The sequence below is a fragment of the Mirounga leonina genome, unplaced genomic scaffold (genome assembly GCF_011800145.1).
Source record: "Mirounga leonina isolate KUSES-001 unplaced genomic scaffold, KU_Mleo_1.0 Mir_199, whole genome shotgun sequence".
NCBI classification, from domain to species: Eukaryota; Metazoa; Chordata; class Mammalia; order Carnivora; family Phocidae; genus Mirounga; species Mirounga leonina.
The window spans coordinates 156,602-181,835 of record NW_023270498.1 but is presented as its reverse complement, the minus strand read 5'-3'; the positions used below and the strand labels follow the sequence as shown (position 1 = coordinate 181,835).

Sequence of the window (25,234 nt, the reverse complement as noted above, 5' to 3'; positions counted from 1 at the left end):
CACCAGCAGGCTGTTAGTACTAAGCTTTTGGGGGGGGAGGGTCAAAAGTCGTAAGTGGATTTTCAACTGTGGGGGGTGGGTTGGTGCCCCTCACCCCTGCGTTGTTCAAGGGTGAGCTGTCTATGCATCTGCTCTTTGAATCCTCCTCGGAACCAGCTGTGACATGTTATTGGTCCCCTCGTGAACTAATGAGTACATAAAATCTGTTTTTTTTTTTTAAGATTTTATTATTTGGAAGAGATAGCAAGAGCAGAGGGAAGCCCATTTTGTTTGTGCAGGCTTGCATCTGCATGTTCTGCAGAAACGAGGGAAGGTTTTGTTTCCAGAGAGCAGAGACCATACAAAGGTGCTCACAGAGGGCCAGGCCTCAAAGTGCTACCTTATTGGACACGACACCCGAGGTGTTGGACACACCCCTGAGCTGGGAGACTCAGGGTCTGTAGCCACCTGTGCTTCCCCAAGGGGCATCCAAATCCCCGACTTTCTGTTTTCCTAGGAGCCCTGGAAGCCTCGCTGCTGTGAGGACCCCCCCACCCAGGCAAGGCAGTGGGGCTCCTGGGCCTGTGGTGCCCTCGCCTCACTTCACCCACAGCCCACTCAGGGGAGGTCTCCCAGCCTCTTGCCTTCACTGGGACCATGTCCAGAATCTCCCAGGGCTCTCTGGGAGAACTTCCGACAGCTCTGGCCCCTTCCTCCTCCTTTGCCAGGGGCTCACATTCGAGGGGCTGCAACAGAAACACCGTCCCATCTCCCCCAACACTCGGCAGGGCCTAGATGCAAACGCTGACGTCCCCAGCAGCAGCTCAGACCTCACGGGGGGGCTGGTTGGAAATGCAGGCTCTCGAGAGACGCCCCGCTCCCCAAACGTTTTTGTTCAGGAAGGCCCGGAGCCCCCTCACCTGGGCTCTGAGTAGTGGTGGGCAGGGATGCCTGCACAGGCAAATGCACATGAGAAATAAGACAACGTTAATTCTCCCAGGTGCAGAAAAAGGGAACAGATTTTCTCCTCCCTTTTCTTAACACATTCTCTTTAGAAAACATGTAAGTTCTTTCCCTACCTCTTTTTGCGTCCATCTCTTTGACAGCTAAAGAAGCCTCTGGCCAGTTGTACAACCCAGTTAGACCCCCGAGCAGCCGGGAGCCACCTCTCTGAGTTCCCAGTTTCCTGGGAGGGTAGGAGCCTCACGCACAGGGACTCCGGCAAGCCTACTTCTGGCCCTAAAGAGGGGACAAGTGTGGTTTTCCCCCAGAAAAAGGCAATCAGCAAAGCCAGGTCCCGTGCGTGGCCAGTGCCCTCCCTGGAGAACCCTGCGGATGGGGCGGCTGCCGGTGACGGGGTGACGAGCACCGAGCTCTGGTTTAATCCTTATTCAGTGACTTTTGTGGAGAGGTTTTCTGCGTTGGCAGATTCTGTTCTGACTGCCTCACCAGCTGGGCCTGCAGCTCCATCCCCCAGAGCCGCAGGCTTGCTGGAGGGGTGGCCAGGGGGTTCCTGATTTTCTCCTGGGACCCCTCAGCCCCCAGCCCGGGCCCTACCCCCGTGCCCCCAGAACTGGCGAGCACACAATCTTGCTCCAGCATTCACGCCACAGATAAAGTTCAGGACAGGGCGTGAGGAATCTTGTGTGCCCTCCTCCCCCTGCCTCCCTGGAACATGGCTGGCACATGATCCCCACAGCCGTGGGGACCCCCCCGCCGGCCCGGGACAGCTGGGGGCACTGCGCCGCACCTGGATCTCCCGTTCATCCCTAACATAAAGAGAAACTAGCTTCTGTATGACCGAAGCCCTGTGATTGGGGGTTTCTTGTGCTTAGAGCAGAGCCTGGTCCTAACCAATGCGGTCTGACCACCCCCCCCCCACCTCACAGATAAACCGAGGCACCACATGGTCGAGTGACTTATCCACGGCCACAGAGAGCCAGGTGGGTGTGGGTGCCCCTCTCGCGGAGCATCAACCAGCCCACCGATGCACTGGGTCCCCAGGGGTTGAAAACGAAGACACCCGCATGACTCAGCTCTTGACGGCACCCAGCGTGCCCTCCCAGCCTCCTCACAGCCAGAGTAGGTCCCTGTGACACTAGTTCTAGTTCAGGACCACGGGGCATGGCCACAGGGCAGGGGCCACCGCCACCCTGGATTTCATGTTTCTGACCAGATGCACAGATGGAGGGACGTGCGGATGTACCAGGGGATGGGCTGGCATGGCAGCCCAGACTGTCTTGGGGTGCTGTCTGCTCAGCGGACCCGACCATTTCCTAGCACAAAGGGGCGGAGAGGCAAGGCCAGAGACAAAGGTGCTGGTCTCAAGAGCCTCCAGGTGGCAGGTCCCCTGGAAGCCACAGGCGGTGTCCACACGCCAGCCGAGGGAAGTCACACGGTAGTTACAGGGTCCGGCGAGTCAAGTTTCTGTGGATCTGCTCCAATCGGAAGGCCCAGCCTGTGTCTGCCCAGGAACCCAGGCTGGCTGGGGGCTTGTCAGCCTCGAGCAGCTTGGTGGTTCCACCCTCACATCTGGGAAGCCAGAGGCCACCACACTGAGACCAAGCCCAGGATAAAAGCTCACGAGAGGGACAGGCATGGCCCGCAACCCTCCCAGCTGAGGCTGGACACTTGGGACAGGGACCCCAGTCCCATGGCCACGTGCACGCTCGGGCAAGAAGAGACAGGGGCTGCCTGCAAGCCGTGAGAAATGAGAAACTGTTGAAGTCAGGAAGACATGGGGCGGCTTGTTACACGCCAAAGATGAGCGACACACCAGTTTATGCTATGTCCTGCTGAAGACAGACATCACCCGACCTTGTGAAGTAGTAACCCCAAAGTGAGTTTCTATTCGTTTTGACCTTCCATTACAGGCATTGAGGCCAGTTCCAACCGGGTCACCACTCACGGACACCCCAGACCCATATGGGTTTTGATCAGAGACTTACTGGGACCAGGGCCTCTGATGGAGGGCCCAGGCTGGAGGGGGCTAGGCCAGAAGGTGCTAGAACAGTCCCGATGGCAGCCAGGGCCGCGGCGCCCGAGCCTCCATCCAGCCTCTGGCCTCCCTGGCTTCAGGCCCCAATACGGGCACCTCCTCCCCAGGAAGCCACCTCCCGAGTCAGGTCTGGGCCGCTCGGCACCCAGGGCGTGCCGGCCCAGCCTGACATAGGTCAGCCTGGCTTCCCAAAAGCGACGTGGGGACAGGGATGTGTCCACCTCTAGCACCACACCTGGCACGCGGCAGGTGCTTGGGGGGGATATGTAGTGAATGAACAGGGTGGCATTATGAATCTCTAGACTTCTGGAAGCTGAGACCAGGAGCCTTTGTGGACTCTGTGGGTCCACAGAGCCTGCTGCCCGAGGCGGTCTGCGCCCTGCCCCTTAGGGGGTGGCTGCAGGGAGGAGAGACGCCTGCCAATTCCTCTCCCCTCCGCCCCCATCCCACTGCGCCCCAGGGCCTGGAACAGCCTCTGACCTCCCGCCTGCTGCCGGCCCTCCTCGCCATCTGGGGACCGGCCCCACAGAGCTATGCTGCTGACATAGCCACACCGCCCCAAAATAGAACTTAGTCACCCTGGCCTGCCCTGCTTGGCGTCAGCAACACCTCCACCATCCCTCTCCCCGGGCCCCCTCCTCACTCCCCTGCTTCCTCCTCCTCCCTTCCTGCGCCCCTCTCCCCAGTGCAGCCAGCTGCTGCCCCGTCCCGCTGGCCCATGCCAGGGCTTACTGGTCTGGACCACCTCGAGTTCCTCCACCCACAGCCCCCTTTGCTGGGGCCCGCTCAGGAGATGGGGACCCTGCGCTGGGCCACAGGTGACGGGACGGCGGTGGCCATTGCTCCCAGAGGGACACAGAGACCTCCTCCCAATCCTGACTCCTAACTGGCTTGGAGAAACCCCTCTCCAAATTGGGAGTGAATCTCTCTCTGTCCTTGGTGACACAGGACCTATGTTCTCAGGGCCCAGCCCTCGGCTGCAAAGCAGCCCCTCAGAGCACCAAACCGGTCCAAGTAGTGGGGGTCTCCAACCAATCTCAACAGGTTCCCGCCTCTGAACCTATTCCCTTTGAGAGGTACTCACTCTTTTCTCCTCAATCCCTCTGCCCCTACTCGTTTACGGGGTTAAGATTCCCTAGAGAAGTATCGTGCCAGAATTTCTTTCTCCCCGAAGGCGAAGATAATTCCGGAATCTGACAGCAGCGATCAGAATAGCCAACCAGCGGAATTAAATGACCCTCTGATGTCTTTTGTTTGCGGTCTCTGGCGGGACCACAGCTGAGTCTGGGGACACCGATCATTTATTCCTGTTGGATCAGCTACCAGCCTCTTTCTGGGCAAAATCCTCAACTGCTATTGATAAAATGCACAGTGCACCTCCCAACAAGATTCAGATAGATCCCTCCAAACCTCTCCCTAGAATTAACCAATGCCCTATAAATAAAGAAGCCCTTCGGAGCATCCAGCCCAGGATACAGAATTTTGAGGCTCAGGGCCTCACGATCCCCTGTACTAGTCATAGCCCTACTTTACCTGGGAGGGAACCCAATGGCCAGGACCTCTGAGCAGTAAGTAACGGCGTTACCCCTCAGGACCCTGTTGTTCCTAACTCCCACGCGTTCCCACTGAAAGCAAAGTTTCCGCGTAATTGACCTATGGGGTGCATGGTTAGTACTCCACTCGGTAAGGACAGCCAGTGTCTTTCTGCCTCCACTTGGGAAGAACAGCAGGATAGCTGGGCAGTCATGCCCCAGGGTGACACGGAGGGTCCTTCAAAGGCTGATTCGGATGACACACAGTTTCCCGCAGCCTCGACTTGGTTACGATGTGTAGATGACTTGCCCTTCTGCTCCCTGCTTGGACCTCTTCACAGGAAGGCAGCCTCCCCCTGTCAAAACGTTTGGCCTGAAAGGGACCTACAGTCTCCAAAGAAAAAGTGTAGTTTGCTCAGACTCGGTTTTGATGCCTAGAGCATCTGATCCTGAAACAAGGACATCTGGATCCAGATGAAACCCTTCACAGCTGCTTAATGTTGAATCCCTGTGACAACTGACAGAAAACTCCTCCAACCAAGGCAGGTGCTTGAGGATTTGCTGGTGGTTCTTATTTAAAGGATGAAAACGGTCAGTATCGTGCTACTGCAACTTCTTCCCGAAGTCACGGAGAAGAACCATTGGCTACTCCAGCCCGGCATTCCCACCTGAGCTTGCGCTTGGCCAAGCGCAAGGCTGCAGACATTTATACTGATGGCTGGCATGCCTCTGGGCTCAGGACTCTGGAACATTATGGAAAGTTCAAGGCGTCCTTACCTCCAATGGGGTAAGATTAAAAATGGTTCCTCTGGGGGAGCCTGGTGGCTCAGTCGGTTGAGGGTCTGACTCTTGATCTCAGCTCAGGTTTTGATCTCAGGGTTGTGGGTTCAAGCCCTGCACTGGGGGGGGGGGGGGGGGGGAGAGAAAAAAGGCTCCTGTGTCCAAAGCTTATTAGCTACCACACTTCTGCTGCTCTGGCTGACATTAAGGTTCCCGGGCGTCCCAGACTTGACTCCCTGGAGGCTGGAGTAAACCACCCCACTGATATTTCTGCCAGAAACACTGCTCTCAAGCCAAATCTCTGTTGCGGTCCAAAGAGACATCCTCCCAAATGATAATTTGGAAAAACTGACAAGAGAGGCCCAACAACTGGTCCCAAGAAAGGAAAAACAATCTTGGAAATCTAATAATTTTTGGATCCATAAAGAGAGAACTCTGGTTTAGGCCAAATAACAACCTGGCCCTACCAGAAACTCTACAATTCCCACTACTTACCACTGTACATGCATTAAACCATTGGCCTACTGACAAAATGGTAGCATTCATGAAACGACATCGGTGTGCAAATATGAATAAGGCCACAAGTGCCTTCCTCGTTTGTCCCAGCTGCCCGAAGTATAAATCCAGAGAAACCAGTTCATATGAATGAGCCTCATACAGCTTTCCCATCTCATGGATATCAATATGTGTTAGTCACGTTTCCTTTGCTTTCTCGCTGGACCAAAGCTTCCTCTTGTAGATAGGCCAACACCTCTTCTGTGGTTAAAATTCTGTTAGAGGGGCACCTGGGTGGCTCAGTCGTTAAGCATCTGCCTTCGGCTCAGGTCATAATCCCGGAGTGCCGGGATCGAGCCCCACATCGGGCTCCCTGCTCAGCCAGGAGCCTGCTTCTCCCTCTCCCGCTCCCCCTGCCTGTGTTCCCTCTCTTGCTGTCTCTCTCTGTATGTCAAATAAATAAAATCTTTAAAAAAATAAATAAATAGGGGCGCCTGGGTGGCTCAGTTGGTTGAGCGACTGCCTTCGGCTCAGGTCATGATCCTGGAGTCCTGGGATCGAGTCCCGCATCGGGCTTCCTGCTTGGCAGGGAGTCTGCTTCTCCCTCTGCCCCTCCTCCCTCTCATGCTCTCTGTCTCTCATTCTCTCTGTCTCAAATAAATAAATAAAATCTTTAAAAAAAAAATAAATAAATAAATAAATAAAATTCTGTTAGAAAAGATTATCCCCAACCTAGGGAGCCCCCCTCACACTTTCTGGTTCTCTGGGAACCCACAGGCAAGCCCGAGCAGTCTGACTGACTCTACAATACTTCCACTGCGCATACCGGTCTCAGTCCTCAGGGTTAATCAACGCTAACAGCACTGTTAGGTCTCAAGTGGCAAAACTCGTAAAGACCTTCCAAATACCTTGGCCTCATAGAGCATGGCTGTGGGCCTCTACATCTCGGGTCCACCCCCTTGGGAGCTCACAGATTCTCACACTTCGAGGCAGTCACGGGGCATCCAGTACACACTTACACACGTCCTCTGACCCACAGTTGATAAAAAAGGAGCTATGTTTAATATGGTAAAGGCCTAACTACTCCGATTAAAATAGTCCTGCTTTGGGGGAGCACCGTTCAGTGCGTCCCTGGGACACAGTGACGTGGAGCACCACACCTTGCAACCTGGAGATCTCGTTTGTTGGAAGAGACACCTCTAGAAAGACTCTTCAACCTCCCTGGAAAGACCCTTATCAGGATCTGCTACCCAGCCTTGTGTGGACACACTCCAGGGGACAGACCCTTGGATTCAGGGGATGCATCGAAAGAAAGCGCCCTGCACGCCATCTGGTGCAGAAACCTTGGAGGCCAGAAGGTAGTGGGCTGATACATTCATGTGCTAAAAGAAAAAAAAAAAAAACTGTCAGTTGAGAATCTTACCTCTGGAAAACTGTCCTTCAAAAATGAGGGGAAAATGAAGACATTCCCAGATAAACAAAAGCTGAGAGTTCTTCACTAGGTCTTCCCTGCAAGAGATGCTCAAGGAAGTCCTTTGGGTAGAAAATGAAAGGACACTGGACAGTAACTCAAAGCCAAAGGAAGAAATAAATTTCCAGTAAAGGTAAAAATACATGGACAATTATAAAAGCTAGTGTGAAATAACAGAGAATATATATGTTGGTTTCTGCCCCTGACTGCTGACACAGAGCTCCTAAAACCCTTGTAATTTCCTGAGTAATGAGAGCACCGGGAACATATTTTGTTCTACTATTTGGCCTCAGGATGCCAGTTCCTGACACAGAGTTCCTAAATCTCTTGGAATTTCCTGGGTGAAAGGAATGTCTTTTGTTCTAATAAGGGGATTCTGAGTGGGCTCCTAGATGGCTTTAGGGGGAGGGCTGGTCACCAGAAAGATCAAGCCATGATTAGGAGCATAGAGTGTTCAGCCCTGCCCACCCCCAACCTCTGAGACGGGGAGTGGGGCTAGAGAGTGAGCTAATGATTGATCATGACTACGGGATAAAGTCGCCATAAAAATCCCTAACATATGGGGTTGGGAGAGCTTTGAGGTCAATGAGTATATTCACGTACCAGGAGGGTGACACAGGCCAACTTCACAACTTCAAGCTCCTGAGGCTCATGATCTTTCCTGACTTCATTCTACATATCTCTTCATTTGGCTGTTCATCTGTCTCCTTTGCCATATTCTTTTGGATGATAAAATGGTAGACTTAAGTGTTTCCCTGAGTTCTATGAGCCATTCTAGCAAATTATGAAACCCAAGGTTCAGGGTTGTGGGAACTCTGATTTATAGCTCTTTGGTCAGAAGTAAAGGTTACAGCTGGAACTTGAGATTGGCAGCTGAGGTGGGGGCGGTCTTGTGGGTCTGAGCCCTTCCTTGTGAGATCTGACAGTAACCCCAGGTAGATGATGTCAGAATTGAAGTGCCTTATGGGACACTCAGCTGGTGTCACAGAGAATTGCTTAATGTGTGGAAAACCCACACATTTTATGTCAGAAGTATTGTGAATGTGGGATAAAGGAGAAACACAGAGGAGTGTGTCCTTCCAGCTCAGCTAGTCTTACTGTAACCTTGGTTTGTAATTCCAAATGGTTCAGAAATCCATCAAGTGGGATTTATTTCTGAAATGCAAGAATGGTTGGATATATGAAAACCAATCACTGTAATACACCACATTAACAGAAAAAAAAAAAAAAAGACCACAATTGATGCAGAAAAAGTATTTGACAAAATTCAACATCCTTTCATGTGAAGAAAAAAAAACCCACAGTCAACAAACTAAGAGTAGAAGAAAAGTACCTTGGATACTAAAATACAGATATGGAAAACCCACAGCCAACATCAAACTCAATGGTAAAAGACTTAAAGCTTTTCCTCTAAAATCAAGAAGATGAAGATGCCTGCTTTCACCAACATAGAACTGGAAATCCTAGCCAGAGCAAGTAGGTAAGAAAAGGAAATAAAAGGCTTCCAAATCGGAAAGGAAGAAATAAAATGCTCTTCTTGCATATTACATGATCTTATATGTAGAAAACCCTAATAATTCCACTAAAGACAAACACACACACACACATGAGAATTAATAAATGAATTCAGCATAGTAGGTTGCAAGATACACAAAAAATCAACATACAAAAATCAGGTGCATTTCTATACACTAACAATAAACAATCTGAAAATGAAAATTTAAAAATCCATTTACATAGCATCAAAAAGAATAAAATACTTAGGAATTAGCATAACCAAGGATGCAAAACACTTGCGCACTGAAAACGAAAATGCATTGCTGAAAACAATAGAGGCTCTCTCAGCCTCAGCACCATCTTCTTGAAAACCTCCACGCCATGCCAGCCAAGTGGAGGAAGAGGCAAACACTCAGTATGAGAAGAAAAAGAAGAAAGAGGAGGCCAAGGTCCAAGTAAACTGCTAGCTTGTGCACCCATGGAAGCCACAGGAGTGGAAACAAGGAAAGCCAGAGGCCAGGGACGCTGGTACCAATCAGTGGACCGCACGCCTACTTTCTAGAGCTTGAGTCAATGAATCTAGGACATCCATCACCATCTGACTGCAATAACCACCTTTCAGAGGCCCACCTTGTTCATACCAAAACAGTCCCTTTTGGTCCTTTGCCCTGGACCTGTGACTTTCAGGACTAAATCTGTTTTCATTTGGGGCCGAATGTAACACGTGTACAATAAATCATCTCTTCTGCTGTCTCAGCTGAAGGAAAAAAGCAACAACTAAAGACATAACTGGAAAGACATTCCATGTTCATGGATTGGAAGATTTAATATTGTTAAGGTGTCAGTACTACTCAAAGTGATCTACAGATTAAATGCAATCCCTATCAAAACCCTAATGATATTTTTTTTGCAGAAATGGAAAAAAATCCTTCCTAAGATTTACGTGGAATCTCAAGGGACCCCGAATCCTAAAAAAGAACAAAGTGGGAAGACTGGACTCACACTTTCTGATTTCAAAATCTACAACAAAGCTGCAATAATCAAAACACTGTGGTACTGGCATAAAGACAGACATACAGGCCAGTGTAACAGACAGCCCATAAATAAACTTTTGCATGTGTGGTCAAATGATTTTTTGACAAGGATGTCAAGACTATTCAATGAGAAAAGGACAGTCTTTCCAAAACACGGCATTGGGAAAACTGGATATCTACATGCAAAAAAAATGAGGTTAAACCCTTACACCTAAGGCCATATACAAAAATTAATCCTACAGGGATCAAAGACCTACACCTAAGAGCTACAACTATAAAACTCTGAGAAGAAGAAACCACAAGGGGCAAACTTTACGACATTGGATTTGGCAGTGGCTTTTTGGATATGACACCAAAGGCACAGGAGGCCAAAAAAGAACAGAGTATGATTGGATTTCATCAAAATGAAAACTGTGTGCATCACAGGACAGTGTCAACAGAGTAAAATGCAACCCATGGAATGGAAGAAAACATCTGCAAATTACATATCTGACAAGGGATTGATATCTGGAATATATAAAGCACTCCTAGAATTAAAAAAACAAAAACATAACCCAATTAAAACATGGGCACAGAACTTGAATGAGAATTTCTTCAAAGATACACAGATGGCCAACAAGCACATGAAAAGATGTCCAACATCACTAATTACCAGGGAAATGAAAATAAAAACCAACTGAGGCGGCACCTCACACCCATTAGGACGGCCACTATCAAAAAACCGGAGAAGACCAAGTGTTGGAGAGGATGTGGAGAAACTGAAAGCCTTCTGCACTGTTGGTGGGAATGTTAAACGGTGCAGCTGCTGAGGGCAAGCGTGGCCGCTCCTCAGAAAATTAACCATGGACTTACCATTTGCCCCACAATTCCACTTCTAGGTATATACCCCAAAGATCTGAAACCGAGGCCTCGACACCCACATTCAAAGCAGCATTATTGGGCGCCTGGGTGGCTCAGTTGGTTAAGCGACTGCCTTCGGCTCAGGTCATGATCCTGGAGTCCCGGGATCGAGTCCCGCATCGGGCTCCCTGCTCAGCGGGGAGTCTGCTTCTCCCTCTGACCCTCTCCCCTCTCGTGCTCTCTGTCTCTCATTCTCTCTCTCATATAAATAAATAAAATCTTAAAAAAAAAAAAAAAGCAAAGAACCATAACAAACTAGGAGTAAATACATGATTCTCAGTATGAAGCCTTACCTATCTTGAAAATATTTTTGTACAGGGCGCCTGGGTGGCTCAGTTGGTTAAGCGACTGCCTTTGGCTGGGGTCATGATCCTGGAGTCCCGGGATAGAGTCCCGCATCAGGCTCCCTGCTTGGCAGGGAGTCTGCTTCTCCCTCTGACCCTCCCCCCTCTCATGTGCTCTCTCTCATTCTCTCTCTCAAATAAATAAATAAAATCTTTAAAAAAAAAAAAAGCAGCATTATTCATGATAGCCTCAAGATGGAAACAAGCTAAACCTCCACTGATGGACTGAATAGATACACAGATGTGGTACGTATGAACAATGAGGTATTACTGGCTCCTAAAAAAGAAGTAAGTTCTGACACGTGGTACAGTTTGGATGTACCTGGACGATATTAAGTGAAATAAACCAGATACAAAGAAACAAATACTGTATGCTTCCCCTTCTGCGAGGTACCTGGAACAGGCAAATGCACAGAGACAGAAGGAAGCCTGGGATTGACAGGCGCTGGGGGGGGTGGGGGCGGTGTAACAGGTGCAGCTTCAGCGTGGACAGATGGAGAGACGACGGGGGGGATGGCTGCACAACACCGAATGCACTGAGGGCCACCAAGCTGTGTACCTCAGATGGTTCAAATGGTACGTCTTACGTCGTACAGATTTTACCACGAGAAAGAAAAACACGTTAGTGAGCATCACGAACGGCCCTCTCCCTGCCACTCGGGTCCGCCCAGCCCCGGCCTTCCTGGAAACGCACTTATTCTAAGGAGCCCCACCCCGTAAGGCCGCAAGGCCTGCCGGGAGCCCCGAGCCCTCCGGTCATCTACACATTTAGGAACATCTTGGGTTTCACGTGGAGAGAACACATCGGGGTTCGTCTCCTGCCGTGCGCAGTCCGCACTTGCAGGTGGCGGGCAGCCGGACGGCAGGGAGGGGAAGGGCTGCGGGCCGGCCCTGCACGGTCGCGACGGCACGGTCCCCGGAATGTCCTCCGTCCAGGGCGCAGCGGCGGCGGCGGCGGCGGCGGGGGGCGAGCGGGGGACCCCGGCACTCACCCCCCGCCCGGACAGACGGCGGGGTCCCTGCGGCTCCGCCCGCCCCGGGGCCCCCCGCCGCCTGCCGCGTCCTCATGGGGCTGCGGGAGCCGGAGGCGCCCCCGGCCGCCAAGCTCTCGGCTGCCACCGACGTCACGACCCCCGTCGTCGTGGAGACGCGGCCCAGCACCGGAAGCGGCGCGCGCGAAATGACGCGCCGCGCGTGCGACAGGCCCCCCCCCCCCCGCCGGCTGCGAGGGCGCCCGGGCTCGCCTCGGGGCTCGGGGCCTCAGAGCCTGCGCGGGAGAGCGCACTCCGCAGCGGGGGCGGCGCGCATGGAGGATGCGGGAGGCCCGGGTGGAGGCTGGGCCACACCCCGTCCGCGTCCCTGACACGGACCCTACTCCTAAGCGCGGCTCCGCCGTCCGGGATCCCAGTCCCGGGCCCGGCCCTCCGCGGGCTGACCTCAGGCACGCGCCTCGACACCCGCAAGCGCGCGAGTCCCACGGCCCCCGCGGGCCCCGCGTAGTCCGGGAAACCCGGGGCGCGTCCAGAGGCGGGGCGCTCGCGGATTGGCTGGAGGCGGAGGCGGGCGGGGTGTGCCGCGCGGGAGGCGGGGCGCGGAGGTGGGCGGGGCGGCGCGCGCAGATTGGCGGGATTCAGTGAGAGGAGGCGGGCGGGGCGACGCGCGCGGATTGGCGGGCGGAGGGGCGCGGCGGCGGGCGGGCCCCGCGGTGATGGACGGAGCGGGCAGCTCGTCGATTGGTCGAGGCGGTGATGGGCGGGCACGGGCGAGAGGCGGAGCGCGGAGGTGGGCGGGGGCGCGCGTGGATTGGCGGGAGGCGGAGGGAGACTGGCGGCGCGGGGCTCGGTGGCTGAGGTCCTGCGTCCCGGGACCCGCGTGGCGGCGGCGGCGCCAGGGCTGGGGCTCCCACCGGTGTCCGCGCGTGGCGGCGGGCTGGGCGGCGTCTCGCAGGCTCCGTGCTGCACGCGCCGAGCCGAAGCCAGAGCGCGGGCCGGGGCCGGCGGGGCTCCTTCCGGGGCCGCGGCCCGGCTCCGCACGTTCGGGCCGGAAGTTAGTTCAGGTTCCGCCGTGGCCCAGAGCCGTGCGGCGGAACCAGGGTCCAAGCGCCTGGCGGCCGCGCTGAAAAGGTACACGGAAGAGGAGAGACTGAGCGGCGCGCTGCCGACCGTCCGGTGGCGGCCCGGGCCGCTGCAGTCCGGGAGCCGTGTCCCAGCCACCGGGGGCGGGCCGTAAACTCACAATAGGTTCCTAGTCAATGCCACGGAAATCAGAGTGGGAGACGTAGAAGCGCCAGGCAGGGTTGACAGTGAGGTGTGAGCAAAGAGCGGGGAATGGGGGGCCAGCGAGTCTGCAACGTGCGGGCAGGAACCCGGGAGAAGAGCTGGGGCAGATCTCAGGCCGTTGTAGGGACTTGGGGTTTCAGTCACGGAAATGGGGAGCCTGTTCAGCAGAGGAGTGGCTGGTGTAGATTTTGTTTCATTTTTGTTTAAAATAGGCGTATTATTTTCTGGTAGCTTATGTAAGGCTGGCCTCGTACCTGAGATGGGGCGGGTGCTGGGGGCAGATGGCATGTGGGACTTGAGAGCCAGGTAGTTGTCCAGGTAGAGGTGTGAGGCAGGCAACGGATGCGTGGTTCGGAGAGGGTTTAGGAGATCCTCAGCTGAGAGCAGCATTCCCCAGCTTTCCTTGCCTCCGTCTTTGGAGGAGCATGACATGGCGACCCGCTGGGATCCAGCAGCGGTGAGGTGCTGTCTGAACCATGTCTGGGGTGGGCTGCAGCTGTGCCATCCTCCTCCCACGCAGGCAGGTGTAGGGGAGACACGGCGGGAAAGCCGTGGGCTGGGCAGGGGCTGCAAGGCTGCATCTGTGTTTTCACAGTGACCGCCTCCTGGGCCCGAGCACAGGGGTCTGCACACGTGTAGCACAGCCATGTTTTCGGAGCAGGCTGCCCAGAGGGCCCACACTCTCCTCTCCCCACCATCAGCCAGCAATGCCACCTTTGCCCGGGTGCCCGTGTCCACGTACACCAACTCCTCCCAGCCCTTCAGGCTCGGGGAGCGCAACTTCAGCCGGCAGTACGCCCACATTTATGCTACCCGCCTCCTCCAAATGAGGCCCTTCCTGGTGAGCCGGGCCGAGCAGCACTGGGGTAAGTGATGTGTTTCGGGAAGTGCTTCCTCCCCACCAGCCCAGAAGGGACTGGGGCGGGGGGGGGGGGGGGGGGGGGAGGGACGTTAGAAATGTCATATGAGCGACCAGGTACAGCTGGAACCTTCTTTAGTTTACCCCATTTCCCGGTTATCTTGGGAAAGTCAACCTCTGTGCCTCAGCTTCTTCAGGTAGTTACAAGGGTTAAATTAAGGAACAGGTGGCTTTAAGGGGAGGTTTAGTTCAGAGGCTCGGTTGGGGTGGGGCTTCGTTCTGGTGGGAGCAGTGATCATCTCTCTGGTGTAGGGATGTTCCCCGCCTGGAGTGCAGGTTATGTGCTTGTTTGCCCACGTGTGGCCATCCTGTGTCTCAGTGCAGCAGACCAGGTACCCGGCACTGGGAGCCCAGGTCCGTGAAGACGCACCTCCCCCCTCAGGGGGGCTCCCTGTGAGTCTGCGCCCTCCGTGCTGATTGGGCGTGAATCTCCTGTCCCGTGGGCTCTTCTGTCTTTCCTAACCCAGGGGCCTGGGCAGGGCGCATCTTCCTTCTTCCCCACTTGGTCTGCGACCTGTCCTGCAGTTACATTATTCCTAGCGGCGAACAGCTTCAGCTTTCGGGCGGGGCCGCATTCCTCAGTCTTACCGTGGATCAGAGTGGCTTTCCAGGCCGGGCCGCTTTCAGTTCATCTGAGATGTTTACAGGTGGGACTGTGTCCTAGCCATCCATCCCCGGCCTTCGTGGTCCCAGCTCCGGTCTCTGCTGCGGGGAGCAGTGGCGCTCAGGCCCGTCCCACCGAGCCGACGGGATCGACTCTGGTTTCATTACGAGCAACAAGGAGAACTAGACCATCAGATCTGTTAGGGATGTCTCGGGTCCCTAGTGCTGTTCGTGTGTCCTCTGCCACGTAATGGGGTCTCCTTCCTGTGGCTCCCAGTGGCCTTTCCTCGCTTTCCTTGAAGCTCTTGGGGACCCCCTCCTCGGGCCCCGTGTCACTGCCTCCGTTTAGGTCCTTTACGACAGCACCGCTCTGGTGCGGGTTTCTCCTGCAGTCACCACCGCTGCTGACTGACATCTGTGCAGTGACAGAAACACAGCCCTCGGTCTGCTCGCAGACGGGTCAGGAGGTCAGAAGGTGGCCTCTAATGAATGCAGCCTCGGCTGGGCGGTGGACGGCGGCACCGCTGTCTGCTCGCCGGCCTGGCGGTGGATGCTGGCCTCTCCCGGGACGCCTGCGAGTGGATTCCCTGCGTGGCCAGGCTTTCCGACCAGAGTTCAGCCTTGGGACTCGTGTGTCTCTCTCTTGAGCTCCCTGAACACGCGAAGCCTTTTCTTGCTGGCATTCCCTTCGCCTGGCACGCTCTTTCCCCGTCTTCCCTCATGACCTCAGCTTAAATGTCACGTGCTTCGAGAGCCCATGTCAGCCACCGGGGCTTTCTCCTACCTTCTGCCTCGGCTCCCATGTGTCCGTGGCACTTGTCACAGTGGCTGACCCCTTGTTGACTACTGTCGTCTCTCACCCTCTGGGTCGTAAGCTTGGTGAGGGGGAGGATGGGCCGTGCTGTGCACTCGATGCTGGTGCCTGGCCCGATGTCTGCTCGCCGTCCAGCTGGACAGATGTCCTGCCCTCGACGCAGGGATGTGTGGTTCTGCCTGGTGCTTGGGTGTGCACGGTAGATCCCAGCTGTGCAACCTTGGGCGTGCCACTTAACCTCTCTGTGCCTCTGCTGCCTCAGCATGTGGTGGGGCAGTAGCGTCTACCCTGCGGGTGGGCAGGCACGGATGAGTTTCACGGCCAGTGCTCGGCACGGCCCCCAGGGGTTGAGAGGGGGCTCAGCTCTGGAGTCTGCTGTTTCCCTGGGTGCCTGGCATTTCTCCCTGCTGCTGGCGCCCTCCTTATCTCGTTTTGAACTACTAGCCTCCACTTCCCAGGGTGTATATCTGTGGAATGTTCTCGGTTATTCCAGGGCAGAAGGGGCAGCTGGGCTCTGGAAGGGGCTGGTCCTGCGGCCCCATTATCCCATCAGGTCCTGGCAGCATTTTTCTCAGGCTCCGGCTCTTTACTGACAAACCCACAGGCCTTCTGGGACTTGTGCTCCTTCCTCTGGTCTGCCTGGGTGAGCCCTGCACACCGCGCCACTCTCCGGTTTTTAGGGCAGGGTACTTCTTTCTAAGAGTGAGTGTTACGATTTCGGTGTAAGTGACATAATACTCTATCGGTTTCCTGGTTGTTCTTTGCTGTCAGAGACAATAAAGTCACAAACCGAGCAGCTTAATACGCCAGAACCGTATTCTCTGTCCGTTCTGGAGACCAGAGGTCTGAATGCAGGTGTCGGCCGGCCAGGAGCACATTTTCCTCGGCTCTCCCAGGTTCTGGCGGCTGCCCGCGCCCCTGTCTCTGCGTGTCTGCCTTTCTTACAAGGACCTCGGATGCAAGGGCCCGGCCACATCCCTCTATCCTCCTGGCGCCGAGTCTGCTCGAGTTGGGGGGGTCCCTGTACTTGATGTTCTCCTTCCCCCCAGAGGCCCGGCCCATGAGCTGCGGTGCGCGGGGAGGCCTGTGCCCTGTCCCGGGGTGGGGGGGAGGCCGCTGGGTCCCTGAGCTCGTGCCCGTTATGCCCAGGTGATGGAGTCCAGGTAAAGAAGCTGTGTGAGCTGCAGCCTGGGGAGAAGTGCTGTGTGGTGGGGACCCTCTTCAAGGCCATGCCGCTCCAGCCCTCCATCCTCCGGGAGATCAGCGAAGAGGTGAGGCCGGCACGCTGCCTTGGGGGCACCGATGGGACCACCAGCCGTATGCCCAGGGAATCAGAGCTGGGCCTCTGTCCCCGGGGGGCTGGGGGCTGCAGTGCCATCTTGCTGATGGGGCCTGGGAGCCTTAGGACCCAGCCTCTGGCCCCAAGACTCCCCCCAGTCTCCGTCTTCCAGCACAACCTGCTCCCCCAGCCTCCTCGGAGCAAGTACATCCACCCCGATGACGAGCTGATCTTGGAAGACGAACTGCAGCGCATCAAACTAGAAGGCAGCATTGACGCATCAAAGCTGGTCACAGGTGGGGGGCGGGGCGGCCCGTGCCTGGAGCTGCTGCCTCCCTACATCCCCAGAGCGGTGGGTGCAGGGTCGGGCAGTGTGTGAGGCCCAGGGAGGCAGGAAGCAGACCCTTGGCCCCGAGTCCTAAGTGAGGCAGAAGAGAACTGGCTGGTTCTGCTTTGGGGGTGCCTGAAAGGAGATGGCAGCCTCTCAGGCCTCCCTCCTGCAGCCTGACACTGCTGCTTCCCCAGGGACAGTGCTGGCCGTGCTCGGCTCTGTGAGAGACAGCGGGAAGTTCCTGGTGGAGGACCACTGCTTTGCAGAGCTGGCTCCTCAGAAGCCCGCACCCCCCCTTGACACAGACAGGTGAGGAGCAGGCGCCCAGCGGCCCCGGGGAGTCACAGTTGCTGGGCTCCATGTCCCCTGCTCACCTGTGACCGGGGCAGAGCTCCGCCAGTGGCCGGGTGGGGGCAGCGGGGGGACACCTGCTTTCTCGGCACCCAGGAGGACCCCGACTTCTCCTGCAGGTTTGTGCTGCTGGTGTCTGGTCTGGGCCTGGGTGGAGGCGGGGGCGAGAGCCTGCTGGGCACCCAGCTGCTGGTGGACGTGGTGACAGGGCAGCTGGGGGACGAGGGGGAGCAGTGCAGCGCCGCCCACGTGTCCCGGGTCATCCTCGCTGGGAACCTCCTGAGCTACAACACCCAGAGCAGAGATTCCATCAACAAGGTATGGCCCCCGCCCGCCCACCCGCCCTCTTTCGAGCCCCTCCTTCCCCAGGGAGAGGCGGGGTCTCGAGTGTCTGGTGGCCAGTGCCCCGCGGCGCTGCTGGGGTCTCTGCTCCGGCCCTGCTTTCTGAGGGCGGTGGGGGCCGTGGCACAGAACTCCTACCATCCCCGTGCAGTGGGGCTCCGCTCTCTGCCGTCCGGCCGGGGCTCAAAGTGTCCCTTTGCTCTGAGCCTGCCTTGGGGCCTGACAGCCTACGGACTTCTATCCCCAGGCCAAGTACTTAACCAAGAAAACCCAGGCAGCCAGCGTGGAGGCGGTCAAAATGCTGGATGAGATCCTCCTGCAGCTGAGCGTGAGCGAGCTGGGGGCTGGCCGATGATGAGATTGGAGTCTGCCAAGCGGCAGCGGGCACCGGAAGGCGGGCCAGGGAACGGGAGGAAGGGGGATCTGGAGGGCACCGGGCCCTGCAAGCTCCCCTGCCCCTGTGCCCTCCAGGCGTCGGTACCCGTGGACGTGATGCCAGGCGAATTTGACCCAACCAACTACACGCTCCCCCAGCAACCCCTGCACCCCTGCATGTTCCCACTGGCCACTGCCTACTCCACCCTCCAGCTGGTCACCAATCCCTACCAAGCCACCATCGATGGAGTCAGGTAGCCAGCTGCAGCCACACCCCTGTCTGATTCCTGGCCTTGTGCTCAGTGGCACTGAGAGGGGAGGGTTGGGTCCAGGGCTGCAGAGGGCCCACTAGATCTGGGCTCCTTCTCAGAGTCGGCTTGGAACACCCACCATGAGTGCCTGGTGAGCTCTGGGCTGGCTCCTGTGGGAGGACCGGCAGTGGCCCCCCCAGGGTGGGGATCAGCTGAGCCTTGCCTTGCAGATTCCTGGGGACATCAGGACAAAATGTGAGTGACATTTTCCGGTACAGTAGCATGGAGGATCACTTGGAGATCCTGGAGTGGACCCTGCGCGTCCGTCACATCAGCCCCACAGCCCCTGACACGCTAGGTAATGGGACTCAGCCACGTGGGGTGGTGCCAGAGGGCCAAGGGAGTCCTAATCCGGGGCCTTGATGCCCAGAGGGTTTGCAGCCTGGATTGGCACTCACCAGTCCTGCCATGACCTAAGGGAAAACCCAAAAGCTTGACATAGTTCTGGAACCTCCTCTGGAGTCTTAGCTCTGTCTACAGCCAAGGCCCTTTGTCGGGGAGCATATTGGGAGCTCCGGCTGGGCAGAGCCCGGCGCCCTGCCACAGTGCCCACCCAGCAGGGCACACTGACCTGACCCCAGGGCCGTGGGGCCGTGTCATAGCAGGCAGGGCTGCTACCAGCATAGCCAGAGCACGTGTGAGGGGCAGGGGTAGGGCGCCGCGCCCTGACCGTGTGCCTTGCGGAACTGAGAAGCCCTAGCCGCTGTGGGCTTTCTCCAGGTTGCTACCCTTTCTATAAGACTGACCCATTCATCTTCCCGGAGTGCCCTCACGTCTACTTTTGCGGGAACACCCCCAAGTTTGGCTCTAAAATCTTCCTAGGTGAGTCTTGTGTTCTGGGGGCCCCGGGTCTGGGCTGTCACAAGGGACTCTGTCCTGGGGACAGGGCTTACAGAGACCTCACTGGAGTCCCAAGCCCCGTGGGGTAGGTGGCCGGCCTAGTGGCCAGCTGACTGAGCATGTCTGGGCAGGGGGCTGATCGGTCCACACCTGTGCAGAGGCTCAGCACCCACCTCTGGTCAGCGGGGCCTTAGCCTTTGACCTTCATGCTGCCCTCGGCCCTTCCGGAGCTTCTGTGGCCACCACTCCCACGGGGCTGATGGGGAAATCCTGTTTGCTTCTGGTGACTTCCCTTGGAGCCAGGGTCCACCCAGAACCTAAGTGTGTGGGGGGGTGCCTGTGTGGCTTCTTTGCAGGCCCAGAGGACCAGAGGGTGCTGTTGGTGGCCGTCCCCGACTTCAGCACCACACAGACCGCCTGCCTTGTGAATCTGCGTAGCCTGGCCTGCCAGCCCATCAGCTTCTCGGGCTTTGGGGCAGAGGACGAGGACCTGGGGGGCTTGGGTCTGGGCCCCTGATTGACAGAAACCCCAGCTATCCGTTCTGTGCAACACTGACCCTGCAGCAGCATTTGCTTTATAGTAAAAGCCTGATCGGGGCGCCTGGTGGCTCAGTCCATTGAGCATCTGACTCTCGATTTCGGCTCAGGTCGTGATCTCAGGGTCGTGAGATTGAGCCCCATGTTGGGCTCTGTGCTGGGCGCGGAGTCTGCTTGAGATTCTCTCTCCCTCTGCCCCTCCCCCTGCGCTCTCTCTCTCTCTCTCTCTGAAATAAATAAAACCTTTTTTAAAAAAGCCTGACCGGTGTGCTGGTATTGAGCTCCCAGGCAGAGCTGACGCGGGCCGGGGCCGCTCGCGTGGCATGCCGCTCTCCCTCCTCCCCGTCCCCAAGTGCTCAGCCACACGTCTGCCATGAGCTTGCTTTATTGGTGCGGCTGACGGGCAGATGGCTGAGGAGTGTGCGCGCCGGGCCGTCGGAGGCAGGCAGGAGCTTGCCTGCACAGCCTGGCGCCTCGGTGTCGCTCTGTGCGTGGCCCCTCCGGGCCGGGCTACACCGAGGGCAGGGGGCTCCCGCGTGCTGGTGGCCACTGAGCTGGCTCGGGGCTCAGAAGTCCCCGAAGTTCACTGTGTAGGTCTCGGCTGTGGTGAAAGGGAACTCTGGGGCCATGACCACCACCACCTCCTCCTCCTGGTCCTCCTCGGGCCCCAGCTGTGTCCCAAACTCCGTCCCAAACTCCGTCACCACCTCCGTGTAGGTCTCCGTCTCCGTCTCCGACTCCTCCCAGCCCGCCGCGGTGGCCGCGGGCGCCGAGTGCCCGGGCCCCCGGCCGGCGCTGGGGGTGGGGGCGGGGGGCAGGGTGGGGGCGGCGGGCAGCGTGGCGGTGGGGGGCGCCCGCGTCGCGGGGCTGCCGGGGCCCGCGGTGGTGGCCGTGGCGTTGAGGCGCCGCAGCCGCATCTGCTCGCGCATGCGCAGACGGTGCTGCAGGCGGCGCCGCTGCAGGTGCCGCTGCCGGGGGGTCATGGGGCGCGAGGGGTCGATGCGCGGGATGGGCCGGTTCCCGTTCATGGCCATGATCTCGCGGATGCGCTTCCAGTTGGAGCGGGCCAGGATGAAGTTGCACTGGGTGGCCCCGATGTCGTAATCCACGTTGCAGGTCTTGGCACTCGGGGTGTAGCCCTCGGCGTGGGCCGTCACGCGGTACTCACCCGGATTCAGGATGCGCCAGTAGTCACCCCCGCTCGCTGCAGAGGGAGGCCGGGTGCTGCCGCCCAAGACGCCCCCTCCCAGCCGCCAGCCCTCCCTCTGCCTCGGCTGGACCCTCTGGGGGGTGCGTCTGGCCAAGACCTCGCACAGATCTGGCTCCGCCCCTCAGCCAGGAGGGGCGGCCGGGCGCACGCAAGGTACCTGTCTTCACACCGTGGTTAATGCCGCTCACGGAGATGGTGGCATTGGCGATAGGGATGCCCTGCTCGTCCGTCACAACCCCCTTGATGCCACGGTGAACCTGCAGAGGGAGGCGAGGCCGGGTGTCCCCAGGCAGGCCCCGCCGCGCGGCGCAGCTGCTGTGAGTTCCCCCGGGGCCCCAGCCCTGCGCCCCCGCCCCCACCTGCTCCATGAAGGTGAGCAGAGCCTCCTTGTTGTTCTCCCACTCTCGGGGCAGCTCGCTCTCGTGGGGGAACTTGTCGCAGCCCAGGTAAATGGAGAGCTCCAGGCAATTGGTGTGCAGGTAACTGAAGTCGTTGATGGCTGTGCAGGGGCAGACAGAGCCGCAGTCACCCCGGGCTCCCCAGACAGCGCCCCCGGCCCCTCCCAGGCAGACTTACTCCCAGACCGGGGCTTCCACTTGGCCCCGTTGACGATGCCCCTGCCGCTGGTGTAGTCCTGAGCTTGGCACCCGCCCCGGTACGGCTCCGTCATGGTGAGGTGGGCAGAGGCGAAGGAGATGGCCAGCCAGCGGAAGATGGCGTGGTCCGGGGTCTCCTGGGCCTCAGAAAACTCGTCCTCGTCTTCTCCCCGGGCCGCCGCCATGGCCGCGGCCAGCAGCTGCTCCTGGGTGGGCGTTCGGGCCATGTCGTAGGGGTAGGACACGAGCCGCTCGCCGCCATTCAGGTTGGCCCCCAGCACGAAGGGGTTCTTCTCCATCCAGGCAATGATGGCTCGGACCTCCGTGGACACCTGGGGACGGCCACTGCGTGAGCTCTGAGCCACAGCCTCCACCATCGCCCTCCTTGTGGACCGCCCCCCCCGTACTCATGCCCCCTCTGTGCCCCCAAGCCTCACCAGGCTCAGCGCCTAGCCTCAGTCACCCGCCCGCCCACCCCCAAGTCCAGACAGGACCCCAGGGTCCAGGCCGCTCCCCCAGGCCTGCTAGCCAGGCTGCTGCCTCACCGTGGCATCTGGGGAGAGATAGCGTTCAGGAATCGGCAGGTTATTGTTGGGGACCCGGTAGGGGACCCATTTCCTCTCCTCTGCTCCCCAGAGCACAGAGTTGAGATCTGGGAAGTCTTCGTAGATGTCAAAACCCTCCTCAGTCCACAGCCCCATCGCCCAGTTCCCAAACTCGGAGCCCTGGAGGAACCAGTGGGGTTGGCGTCAACCTGCCCCCCACCCCTGGCCCGGCCCGGCCCCGCTCCCCCTCTCCCACCCGCCAGCCCAGCGTCCACCCCCCCACCCCTCCACTCCCCCCACCCACCGTTTGCGCTGCCACCTCGTAGCCGTCGGGGTTCAGCGAGGGCACCAGGTGGATGCGCGTGTCCTGCACCAGGCTGCGCACACGTGGGTTCCCGTCCCGGTACTCGCGACACAAGTACTGCATAAAAAGTAGTAGCAGCTCTCTGCCCAGCACCTCGTTGCCGTGAATCCCAGCCGTGTACCGGAACTCGGGTTCCCCTGCAAGGGCAGGAGCCTCAGCAACCACCCGGGCCCCGGAGGAAGGACCCACGCTGGCTCACACCCGGGGGAATGGGGGCCGCTGAGGCTTGTGGGGCCCAGCGAGGCAGACTGGGACCCCCAGAGAGGCTCCTGAGACAGGCACAGGGACCAGCTGCAATGCCAGGGCCTTGCTCAAACCCATGCCAGGGAGGGCAGGCTTCCAGGGGGCTATGGGGCCCTCACCCAGCTCGTGATCTCCGGGGTTGTCCGAGATCTCCATGGCATAGATCTTGAGCCCGCGTGAGCTCTTTCCCAAGCTGTACGTGCGGGTGATAGTGGGGCACTCCTCGTTCACCACCTTCATCAGCTGGGCGCGGGAGAGGACACTGAATTACACAACCCGCCGCCCATGGAGGCAGCCCTCGATGCAGGGAGTGCCAGGCCTCTCCCAGCACCCTGGTCTGTTCCATGGGGAAGGCGTCTGTGGTAGGAGAGGCCCCGGCAGGCGACCCAGCCCCTCTCGGGTACCAGCACCAGAGAGAGAGGTTTCCCTTCCCTGAGGCGACGGCCGGCCAACCTCCCTCTCAGGCAGGCTGGGTCTGGGATGGGAGCCCTGAACACAAGCTTCCCCGTGAGCCCTGACCCCAGCCTCCGGACAGGCCTCCACGGCCCAGGGACAAGCGCCCTACCTGGCGCATGTCCTTGTAGCTGTGGTGCCGGAAGTCCAGGTTGTCAGTGGTCACCACGTCGTTCTGTGCGTAGTAACTGTGGACAGCTGCCGAAGGCGGGCGGGCGGGGCCCTGAGCTGTCCACCTGCCAGCCACGCCCCCACCCCGGCCAGCCCTTCCCCTTCCCGGCCAGCGCCCCCCCCGCCAGCTCCTCCCCCCGGCCAGCCCCGGGCCCCCGCCAGCCACCCCTCCGGCCAGCCCCCTCCCACCAGCCCCTCCCCCCGGGCCAGCCCTCCCCTCCGAGGCCAGCCCCCCCCCCCAGCCAGCCCCTGCCCCCCGCCGGCTGCCCAGCAGCCCCCTGCACTCACGAGACACGGGACACCCTAGCACCTCCAGGCGCATGCACAGGCTGCCATTCCAGGTGAGTGGGTAGACGCGGATGAAGCGGGCCACCACTGGCTCCGGGAGCTCGCTCAGCACGGGCGTGTCCTTGTCCACGTTCCCATGGAAGGTCTGGGGAGAGGCCGGCCTCAGAACAGCCCCCCACCCCTGCCTCAAGAGCCCACCCCCAGCCCCGACGCCGGGGCAGAGCCGCGAGCTCAGGGGCCCCCACCATTTCCTCGTAGCCGTTGGTGAACATCGTCCACGTCTGGCTGTCGTTGCTGAAGCCCACGAAGAAGGAGGTCACGAAGTCATCACTGGGGAGCAAACGGCGGTCAGGGCAGGCTGCTCTCCCTGCCCAGGTCCCGGGCACTCAGGAGTTGGCAGGGGTGTGTGGGGCTCGTCCCGGGCAGCAGGAGCGGCTCCCACGCCTGCTACATGCCACGGGTGGGTGATCTGCTCATCCACGAGGATTGGGGGTGGCACGTCCTGCATGTGACGCAGTCCTGTGCCCGGAGCCATCCACCCCTCGCTAGGTGCCTGAGTCTGGCCGACGTACTGGATGCTGGAGTCACGGCCCTGGGTGATGATGCCTGTGAACTTGGTGGTCCTTCTGGTGTCTACCTCGATCCACTGTCTCTGAGCATCATCCTCAGCGCACCATGCCCCATCATAGTAGTCATCCTCGGTGGCCCCGGCCTGTTGGGGGCGGTGCGGAGGATGAGCAGGTGGCAGAGCCCCCTGCCCAGTTGCAAGATGGGCTCATTCCAACACCCACCTGCATGTTGAGCCTGCCTCGCTGTGCCCCCAGGCCATGCCGCAGCATGGACGAGGCCCGGATCTGGTTGTCCTCAATACGGTGGGACTCCATCCCGATGGGGGGACACTCTAGAGACATGGCACCCAAGGCTGGTGGCCCACTGGCTCTGGCATTCCCTCCATGAAATCCAGAACGAGGAGCCCAGAGCCCACTCGAGCCCACATCGGGGGGCATGAGTCAGAGCACCTGTGCCCCCAGCCTGTCTTCCCCTCCCTGGGACTTAGCTTCCTCATCTGGAGAATGGGCGGATGACTCCAGCCCCAAAGGGCCACGGGGCTCACATGAAACTAAGGGCACAGCCGCCCCAGAGCTCAGCCCCTATGGGCACCATCTGCATCAGGGCCATCTGCACACCTGCCTTGTGCTGTGAGTTCTGTTCCCTGGGGTTAATCCCAGGGCAGAGATACCCCAGGACCTGTCCCTTCTGGGTCCCAAGAATTTAAGGGTGAGAAAGGGTTCTGGAGGCCTGGAGCATCATCAGGATTTCCAGGTTTGGGACCCACATGTGGCTCTAGATTAT

At 58.5% G+C, this 25,234-nt stretch overlaps 2 protein-coding genes and 1 long non-coding RNA gene across 4 annotated transcripts in view; 1 reads left to right on the top strand and 2 right to left on the bottom strand.

Moving 5' to 3' along the window:
• Positions 1-3,688: 3,688 nt before the first annotated feature.
• On the bottom strand, positions 3,689-8,757 carry LOC118024493. Its single transcript, XR_004683123.1, has 3 exons — positions 7,859-8,757; positions 6,945-7,166; positions 3,689-5,403 (listed from the first exon to the last, which is right to left on the bottom strand). It is a non-coding gene; the product is annotated as an uncharacterized LOC118024493 (long non-coding RNA).
• Positions 8,758-12,847: 4,090 nt separating this feature from the next.
• On the top strand, positions 12,848-20,163 carry POLD2 (DNA polymerase delta 2, accessory subunit). Of its 2 annotated transcripts, none has more exons than XM_035026424.1 (11): positions 12,848-13,153; positions 13,905-14,175; positions 16,795-16,916; positions 17,097-17,220; positions 17,450-17,564; positions 17,726-17,924; positions 18,196-18,276; positions 18,420-18,577; positions 18,805-18,932; positions 19,355-19,456; positions 19,831-20,163. In XM_035026424.1, exons 2-11 carry the CDS (start codon positions 13,956-13,958, stop codon positions 19,989-19,991), a joined length of 1,410 nt encoding a protein of 469 aa, XP_034882315.1. In that variant the 5' UTR covers positions 12,848-13,153; positions 13,905-13,955; the 3' UTR covers positions 19,992-20,163. The 2 variants fall into 2 exon arrangements, with proteins under 2 accessions (XP_034882315.1, XP_034882316.1); XM_035026425.1 differs by having other exon boundaries at positions 14,011-14,175; positions 19,831-20,162.
• Positions 20,164-20,370: 207 nt separating this feature from the next.
• AEBP1 (AE binding protein 1) overlaps positions 20,371-25,234 on the bottom strand; it is a 9,577-nt gene continuing 4,713 nt past the window's right edge. Inside the window, exons 10-21 of the mRNA XM_035026423.1 lie at positions 24,673-24,782; positions 24,454-24,593; positions 24,127-24,211; positions 23,882-24,026; positions 23,535-23,620; positions 23,089-23,212; positions 22,667-22,863; positions 22,363-22,542; positions 21,798-22,149; positions 21,581-21,720; positions 21,379-21,478; positions 20,371-21,215 (exon numbers count right to left, since the gene is read on the bottom strand). Coding sequence (XP_034882314.1) covers positions 20,578-21,215; positions 21,379-21,478; positions 21,581-21,720; positions 21,798-22,149; positions 22,363-22,542; positions 22,667-22,863; positions 23,089-23,212; positions 23,535-23,620; positions 23,882-24,026; positions 24,127-24,211; positions 24,454-24,593; positions 24,673-24,782 — 2,297 coding nt within the window. The 3' untranslated portion in view covers positions 20,371-20,577. The remainder of the gene's footprint in view (positions 21,216-21,378; positions 21,479-21,580; positions 21,721-21,797; positions 22,150-22,362; positions 22,543-22,666; positions 22,864-23,088; positions 23,213-23,534; positions 23,621-23,881; positions 24,027-24,126; positions 24,212-24,453; positions 24,594-24,672; positions 24,783-25,234) is intronic.